Below are 9,263 nucleotides of genomic sequence, written 5' to 3'. Positions count from 1 at the left end.
TACTGAAAATGAAAGATTAGAAAAAGAATTGACTATAGCCTTATTATCTGCTAAGAACATTGAAATTAAAACTGTTACTGTTGAAAAAGCTTGTGAAAATTGTCCTATGTATGTTGAAAAGATTAATTACTTGACTAGCAAGCTAGTTAAGTTTGCTCAAGCTAGTGACAATTTAGATACTGTATTGAATTCCTCTAGCAGAATTAATAATAGGCAAGGAATTGAATTTAAAGGTTACTTTAACAGAACCAATGCTAGAAAGCTTAATGTTTTGAGAAAACCTGCTAAAAATGCATGTTTTTACTGCAGATGTGTTGGTCACACTGTTAGAAATTTTTATTATAGACATGTTGTTGTTCCTCAAGGATTATGTGTATGGATTCTAAAGGAACATGTGATAAGAACTGACAATCAAGGACTCAAAGTTAAATGGGTATCAGCAACCAAAACATAACTGTTTTGCAGGTTATGCAACTGATACAAAACTGTTCTCGAGGATAAACCAACTATGGAACATTTCAAAAACCTTGAGTGTCTACAATTGGTAAATTTGTATTTATCTACTGCATCATGCATATATTGATTTAATGTTGTTGTATGATTGATTGCATTGAATGCTTAATTGATTGATTAATTCAGTTTGGTTGAAAGATGATTTCCTTTATCTTATTCGACTGGTGAATTAATGAATTCGACTAAGTTGTGAAAGCTCTGTTTAGTCTGAAATTTAAAAATTCCATTTTGGTGCGAAAATGAAATTTACATTTTCCCTCCAAAAATATAACTTCACATATCAGACTAAATTCTGAAGTATCATTGGAATTGCGTCAAAATCACTCTCTTCAACCATCACAATTCTTCTCAAAAAGGGTTGTTCGCCTGCTTATAAAAGACGAACCAAGACAATTGAGTAGAAGCGATTTCGAAGGGCTTCAGAACTAAATGGTTGGATAAGCGATGACGATATTCAAGCCAAATTTTTGGATTGTTGGAAGATGAGAAGCCTAATACCTCACAGGTATCTAAAAATAAAATTCCTCAGAGAATAAGGACTTGAATTTCAAGGATGGATCAAGTGACAAGGACTAAGAAAGTTTGTTGAAATGTCTGAACCTTGGTACCCTGACCTGGTAAAAGTGTTTTACTGCAATCTCTGTATTGAAGATGGTGTACTCTGTTGTAGGGTTAAGGGTGTGGAAATCAAATTGACTGAAGATGTTTGGACAAAGGTGGCGGGCATAAAATCTGAAGGATCATCATGTCATCTTGGAATTGAAGGCTTTCACAAATTTACTGAGTATCTAAATACTCTGAGAAACCTTGATGGAAGCGAGTGTTGAAGGAGTTGTATAAAGAAGACCTCTTGATGCAGAGAATCGCGATAGACAGAGTGAGGTCGCTAGCAAAGGAAGATGTCGAAGCGAAAGCGAATCTCGCAATCCTCGAAGCAATTCCTCCTCTCGCCAGAATGTGCGATTCGGAAGATGCTCATTCGCAAATCGCTTTGCTCTATGCTTTGCTCAATCTTGGAGTTGGTAACGATGCGTTCGTAATTTGCATTTTCATTCAAGATCCGTTGTAGTGTTTACCCAAATATTTCATATATATGAAATTTGATGTTAATTTAATTATTTCATAAACAAAGTGACTGTAGTGAAAATCGGCATTGTACACAAGATGCTGAAACTAATTGAATCGAGTGATTCAAATTTGTCGGTGGCTGAAGCGATTGTTGCGAATTTCCTTGGATTGAGTGCTTTGGATTCGAATAAACTGATAGTTGGTTCCTTTCAGTTATTCTAGAGACTGATTTGGTTTGGTTTTTAATGAGCGCGATAGGGGACATGGAAGTGAGCGAGAAGAGTCTAGCGATTCTAAGCAATTTACTGTCGACTCTGGAGGGAAGAAAAGCTATCAGTGGTGTGAGCGATGCAATTTCGATTCTGGTGGATGGGTTGAGTTGGACGGATTCGCCAGAGTGCTAAGAGACGACATCATATGTGCTGATGATTATGGCACACAAAGCTTACGAGGACAAGAGGGCCATGATCGAGGCAAGGATTGTGTCGTCGCTGCTTGAGTTAACGTTTGTCGGAACCACGTTAGTTCAGAAGAGAGCCTCCATAATATTGGAGTGTTTGATGGTGGACAAGGGGAAAGAGTCGAAAGGAAAGGAGAGGGAGGGAAGGAGTTGGGAAAGATTGACCATAAAAAAATGATGTGACACACCACCGTTAGTCACCTTAACTTATTTTTAATGTCCTTGATTTTGAAAGACGAAAAATTATGATTTCCTAGAACCAAAATATAGCTTAATTTGAAAGAGAAATTAAAAACAAATTTGTTTTATAGTTTAGAAACTAAAGACGTATTTAACTCTTAAATAGAAAACGTGTGAAATTTCAGTTAAAAAGAAATTAACAACTTTCGTGAGGAAAACGGAAAAGAGCTGTCTTTACGATTCATGCAAACATAATTTTCCCTCACTTAACGGCAATCTATTTGTATGAAGTATGGATAAAGGTTCGTTTGCTATAAACATCTTACAAGCTGATCGGCACCCGGTCAATTCAATATATTGTCCATTGCATGTTATAAATCGCCCTAAAAATATCTCAAACAATAATAAAAAAAATACTGTAAACTAACTACATCAGAATTTTCAAGCAACATTACTTGTTTGGTAATATCACTGCCCACCAAGACTTGCTCACCCAGCGCATTGGCCCTTAGTGTAAGAGCAAAAGTTACACGCATTCAACAAAAGAACGCACTTATAAGAGCCATAAATGTCCAGAGAAAGGGGAGACTCTTCTACAAATATCATCCTTCCATTTCAAATGAGATGGTTCACACCTATATTTAAGAATCAAAACAATGAGAAAGACTGCTTCGATGAGCCCAGGTATGTTGAATTTAAGGAAAAGTTGTTTGCTTGCCTATTGTGCTAATTAATTAGTTACAAGATCAAACAAACGCGTAAGGGATGAATAAGAATCGCGAACAGAATTTGGAGATGAAATTTGCGTTGCTGGGAATTGGGAAAGAGGCAAAAGGGCATATCTGACAGCGACACCACAAATCTCATGATCAAGGGTCTGCTTCTTTGCTGTGTGCATTCAACATTCTGAAATAGAAGTAATTATTAGAACTCCAAGCGTCAGCTAATCTCCATGTGATGTGTAACCGAGTTTGTCAATTTACGAGACTATAAAACTCATGTTTTTTGCTACATGGTGATCATTTGAAACTGGTATCTCAGGTCATGTAATAAGTTCTGCTGGCACAGCATATAAATTCAGTATCCTTCGTCCCCAGGAAGAATTATTGCTATTAGTTGAGGGCTTTCAATCAAAATGAAAATCATAACCTGAAAGACCTAAAACGAAAGGCTTCTTTGGTCAGTTGCAAATTTTATCCTTAGATTAGCGTCTGACCTAGAACAAAGGTAACCAGACTTAATTCAAGGAAAAAAATCGTGTTGACTAGAGACCGATCCACTGTCCATCCAAATATTGTTATTCCTCCTGGATTTGTCTGCAAATACATCACTGCATATTTGAAGAAAATAATAAGCATGAAATCCTCCTGGTGGACACAAAACAAGCTCACAGCTCAGGTTCCAGTTTTGAAACCAGAAAGAACAAGATTTCTCAACTTGAAAATAAATTCCAAAAGCAGTTATATACAAGTTGTGTGTGTGATTTAGCATGCTGCCATGATATATTAAATAAAGTCATGCATATATTAAACAGGAAATTCAGTACACTAATCTCACAAAATGAGAAAATTCACATTTGCAAAAATAGTGATTTATGTGGTAATTATTTTGAGGACAACAGAATGGCCTAGTAATAGTAATTCACATATGCAAATTGAACCTTTAGGCTTTCAATATTTTCTAGAGATGGAAAGTTTATTGCACATATGGGAGATGATTCTAAAAAAGCTAATTTGCTAATCTAATCAGATGTATCATAATAAATGTTTGAGGCAGCCATTTTAAGCTAATATTGGTTCGTGAACACAAGAGATAATAATGCAAATGATTATCGATCAGATATAACCTTTAGAGAAAATTAGCATAGATACGTTTTTCCTTCTCTTAGACAATGTTAGATACCTCTTTCACTGGACCGAATATTTTCAGTATGCTTTGATGTACAAGATAAACACAGTTTTCACAATATATTTAATCACAAAACTTAGTAAAACCAGAAGACTACACTCTAAAATAAATTTTCCTTGAATCCTAGTTCTGATTTTAATTATCTGTCGTTGAAGTATTATTTCATCTCTATTCGGCCTTGCAAGGCAAGACTCCTATACCCTTCACAGCATTTAGTGTAACATTATCAGATTATTTTATGTCCCCGTGTAAGATGAAATTATAAGAAATTATAAGATAGCACCAAGGAAGCATATATGATAATATGATGTTTTTATAAACGTTTTATTTTTATCACGAACGAGAAAAAATGTAAAATTGATCTCTTTACAGACAGGAAATACATACCAAAAGCTTGTCTCTTGTGATGTGAAGACACATAAGAAGTCCATTGGGTATTTGAAAACATTCCAGCATAATCCATTGACTCTAGATCACTTTCAGAATAGTCTAAATGTATAGAATTCAAATGGTTTGCAGCCTCCAATGTCCCAGCACTAGCAGAGCTCCTCAATTGTGGTGCCTCAGAAGATGTGCATGTTAGCATTGCATGCCACCTGCTTGCAAGGGAAACAATGCCTTGAGCTCTATGAGAAATTCTTGTTGCGGCATGCAAACAAATGATGATGCCCACCACCTGAACAAGTGTGGATACCTGAAAGAAAAAAGAACGAAAAAAAGAACAAAATGAATGGTAAAATGAAAGAAACTAGATCATTAAATCTAAATGCATAAACACTTTGAACGTAGATCAGAACTTACAGCAAAGTCTCCACCATTAATGAATGTAAGCATCTCACCATAACCAGTGACCTGCAAAAGCGTCACTACCTGGCTAGCTGTGACAACCAAGAACTCCAGAAGCAGATAGATTCTGAACCTATGACTTATCTTGGAGAGATGATAACGCAACCGAATGTGCTCTTCCATAAGAACTATAACATCACTTTCCCTTTGCAAGAGCTTCCCATAATCATCAAAATGGATCACTTGCAAACTACAGACCAAGTGAAATAAAATGCAGGCTGACAGAGAAATTGTACTCATATAGGTCCAGGATATAATCAAAGCTGATAGAATAGCGAATGAAAGCAACCAGGACCCATGTTGAACATAGAAAATGCGAATGATTTCTCGAGCGGTCTTCAGAAGGAAACATGGCAAAACCCACAGAAAAAGCAAGCGCATAGATCCCTATTTACAGGAAAAGCAAGGTTTAATATGCATAAAATTTGACCCTATGAATTAATCAGAAATCGCATAGTATGACTTTGTAAGGTAGTTTCTACAGAAGATATCGTAGTAAACTAGCCTTGTGTAATCCAATAAAATTGTATGTTTCACTTCGGCAATCTATGTTGACATTTAATCAATCTTTTATCATAAAAATTCCAGAAGTAACTATGTTGGCATTTAATGATCAATGATCTTTTATTATACAAATTCCTGAAGTGAAACTCTAATTTTGATTGAAAAACGCCTGTGAAACTGTGCAAGTCGCTCATTATCTATTCTAAAAAAAAAAAAACATTTTAGATATGCTTGATGAGGAATGGAAGAATAATAAGGAATAATAACATGTTCATAAAAACGAACAAGGAAGAACCGAAACAATACAAGATAACATTCAACGATTTGACTCCTTTCATTTTGAAAAGTTCTCAAATAAAGCAAATACTCAATAATAATAATAATAATAATAATAATAATAATAATAATAATAATAATAATAATAATAATAATAATAATAATAATAATAGTAATAATAATAATAATANAATAATAATAATAATAATAATAATAATAATAATAATAATAATAATAATAATAATAATAATAATAATAATAATAATAGTAATAATAATAATAATAATAATAGAACAAAGAGCAACAAATTCTCGTTTCGAGCAAAATCCCTGACCACGCCAAATACAATAGAAAAAAAAACAAAGTTTATCACCAAAAACTCGAATCAAATAAAGCATCAAGCACGCAAGTAAAGTAGAGGAGAAACAGAGCAATTATTGCTGTAGCTAGCAAAAAAATAAGGAACCCCACCGAAATCTGAGCGACATAGTCGCGGTGAAAGCAATGTATCTTTCCGGTGTAGCGGTCGACGAAGAGGAACCTGCGGAGACCGTACTTGCGGAGGTTGTGAGAGAGACAGATCAAGGATACGGCGGCGAGAGTCGCCTGAAACGCCACGATCACCATTTCAAAGCTCTGAATTTCATACCTATCGCACTCCGAGCACTTACACATGGACAGCGCCACAAGTGGCGCCGCCACTCCAACCGCCGCAAACACGCTCCACGAAACCACCAAACTCGACACCGAGTGCTGGTTGAACCCTAACACCGTCAGAAACCACTCCAACCGCGCCAAGCTCTCCTCCACTTCACTCTCCTCTTCCAGCTCATCGTCATAATCATTCTCTCTGTCATCGTCACCATCATCGTTCTCCTTAGTATCATTATTATTGCTATTAGTATTAGTATCCCCATTTTGCTCTGCTTGTTGTTGATGTTGAATTGAAATTAGAAGCGGGGTTTGACTCTGAGAGGGTTCTTCTGTTTGTATTAGCAGATTAGTCATCTCTGTTCTGTTGCGGATCCTCTACCCCTATAAGCGTATCTTAGTAGGGTAGGAGTGAGCCTCTTAAATTCACCTCACCTACCTAATACCTTCTTGCTTCATTCTCAGCAAAGGAATCGCGTCGAGAACACACCTGCATACTCTCTTGCGTGGGATCAAATGCAATCTGCAAAGTCTACTGACGCGTGGCATCTTAAGGAAACTCTGAGCCGTTGGATGAAGGGAAGAAAGGTCTCCACCGGGAGAATCAGAGTAAACGGTGGATTGCCCGTGACAGAGCGCATTTTTAAATTGCTGGTTTCTTAAGAAGTTATCAAACTCTCGCACGTCGGAAAGAGGACTCAATTATTTCTTTATTTTTCATACCCTTTTTTCAAGATTAATAATGCACCTGTCTACCTGTTTTTTTCTTTTTAAATTAAGAAACATCAGTGAACATCTTAAATATATTTATCAATATTTTATATTTTATTTAATACCTTGAATAAAAAATTACTATTTTTAAAATATCTTGGTAACATACTTCTAAAATAAATAAAATTCTAAAAAGCATGATGAAGCTATATATTAATAGTGCTTCCTTAAAAATATAGCATCCTTCTAAATGAAAAAAAGAGTTTAAAAGAGAGAGGAGACTGTACATAAAATGAAGGTACAAAACCTAATCTTAATTTTCTTATCTAAGTGTCATGCGAAGATTGTGAAGAAAGACATAAATAAAACGCAAATTAGACCTTGCCAGCAATATCAGGATTATTTTCTCCATCTATATTAATTAATCTGTGAAGTTGATAACGTTTCTTTTTATAGTTAATTTCAATATGCATATGTTTGATATACTTTATCCCCTTTTAACTTTGAAGACATACCAAATGGATATTTATAAGACTTGAGAAGATTTAATTAAATGATATATGTATTATTTTTATTAATAGAAGGTTAAAATATAATTAGGTTTTATTAAATAGACTTTAAAAAGAAATTTTGTTGATCTCTTTAAAAAACCTTTTTCCTCCATCTTTTCTAAATTCTCGTATTTATCTTTTATATGTATTTTAACTAAAGACCACTTCTAACTTCACAACAAAAAAACTCCAGATTGTAATATCAATTAGAATAAGTTCTTTCTTTATTCTTTTTTTATCCATGCATGAGAGTTTGGAAAACTGCATGCGATTCCATTCTTTTCTGCTTGAGTCTTTAAGCATTAGTAACTTTTGTAGTAAAGTTAGATAACTTATAGATAATTTATAGATAATGATATTTTAATAATTTTTTTTTTATAATTTTTTTACAACATATTATGTGTCACTATTTTATTTATTTGTATATTTGAAATGGACCAATCATAAACTGTCACATAAGTTATTGTAAAAAAGTTGTCAAAAAAACGGTTAAAGATACATTTTCCTAATTGATATGAAGTCATTATTATGTAGACATAGTCACCTTATGAGTGGATTATGGAGGGAGAAATTGTAGAATTGAAAGTGTTCAACCTCAAGGTAAGGAAAGCTAAAAAAATTGTATCAAGTAGTGTTGTATTGAGATTTGAAGTATAAGATTATGAAAAGATGTATTGTTATGCTTACTAAGTTTGATAAATTGTTTAATTTAGGCATGTCAAATGTATTATTAAATAGAATGATGAAATGTGTGAATTGATTGTGTATTTATGAATCTTTGTATCTTGAGATTTCTTTATATCATGATACTACAAATTTTTTTGTTTAAATGAGATTACTTGAGTTATAAACTAATGTTTTAGTATAAAAAGAATAGGAGTAATTAGACATATTAATTGAAGTATCTTAATGTAGAAAAATCAAGTTATATATATTTATATTGATGTAGTGTTAGACGTCACACATCGAGGGTTGGTTCGAAAATCTCAAGTCAGAGAGCTCCAATGGAGGTTGTTGTTAAGACCTTGGCAAGTGTACCAAATCGTATCAAGTAATAATAAATGGTAAAACCAAGTATCGTTTCCCATAAGACTCACGACACTAAACAATTGTGAAATAACTTAACTAATCAAGACTATAAACAATTCTTTTGTATTTTTGAATGCAATAAAAGTAAACATAAATACTGGAATATAAAAGTGACCAATTGGCGCTTAACACAAGAATGAATGGATGATGTTGATAATATGAGATGAAGATGTTGTCACTCTCATGCATATAAGAATTCATCTTCTTCATTAAATTGTTAATGTCACTCTCTAAATTACTTAGAACCTGATCCCTCGATGTAAAAAGCCTAGATTTGATTACTAGACAACAATCCTTTGATAACCCTAAGAAAAAATTCCCCATTTAGATTAAAAGCTTAAGACAACCAAACATCATATCCCTATCCCTATCCCTAGGAAATAATTCTTTTGGGTGAAATTCTCCAGATCATGGTTTCTAGGTATTTCCCAATAAGAAAGAAATTCAAAAATCATGTTATGAGTGATCAAAACATAACAAGCATTGATTAAAGGAGAAAATCACTA

The 9,263-nt window shown here is 33.9% G+C and overlaps 1 protein-coding gene across 3 annotated transcripts; it reads right to left on the bottom strand.

Moving 5' to 3' along the window:
• Window positions 1–2,812: 2,812 nt before the first annotated feature.
• LOC106765842 lies at window positions 2,813–7,182 on the bottom strand. Of its 3 annotated transcripts, none has more exons than XM_022783227.1 (4): window positions 6,227–7,182; window positions 4,931–5,362; window positions 4,517–4,823; window positions 2,813–3,588 (listed from the first exon to the last, which is right to left on the bottom strand). In XM_022783227.1, the coding sequence occupies exons 1-4, from the start codon at window positions 6,761–6,763 to the stop codon at window positions 3,464–3,466; spliced, it is 1,401 nt and encodes a 466-aa protein (XP_022638948.1). In that variant the 5' UTR covers window positions 6,764–7,182; the 3' UTR covers window positions 2,813–3,463. The 3 variants fall into 3 exon arrangements, with proteins under 3 accessions (XP_022638948.1, XP_022638949.1, XP_014506085.1); XM_022783228.1 differs by having other exon boundaries at window positions 2,813–3,127; window positions 6,227–7,181; XM_014650599.2 differs by having other exon boundaries at window positions 2,813–3,551; window positions 6,227–7,178.
• Window positions 7,183–9,263: the final 2,081 nt, after the last annotated feature.

Source organism: Vigna radiata, chromosome 7 (genome assembly GCF_000741045.1).
Source record: "Vigna radiata var. radiata cultivar VC1973A chromosome 7, Vradiata_ver6, whole genome shotgun sequence".
Lineage (NCBI taxonomy): Eukaryota > Viridiplantae > Streptophyta > Magnoliopsida > Fabales > Fabaceae > Vigna > Vigna radiata.
This window is presented reverse-complemented; position numbering and strand designations above follow the sequence as displayed.

Bases quoted from the DNA above. Each gene is read 5' to 3' on its own strand.
- LOC106765842 (XM_014650599.2), bottom strand. From the start codon at position 6,763: ATGACTAATCTGCTAATACAAACAGAAGAACCCTCTCAGAGTCAAACC. The intron at 4,824-4,930 runs GTAAGTTCTGAT...TTTTTCTTTCAG, and splicing joins TTAATGGTGGAGACTTTGCT to GTATCCACACTTGTTCAGGT. The intron at 3,552-4,516 runs GTATGTATTTCC...TCAAATATGCAG, and splicing joins TCACAAGAGACAAGCTTTTG to TGATGTATTTGCAGACAAAT.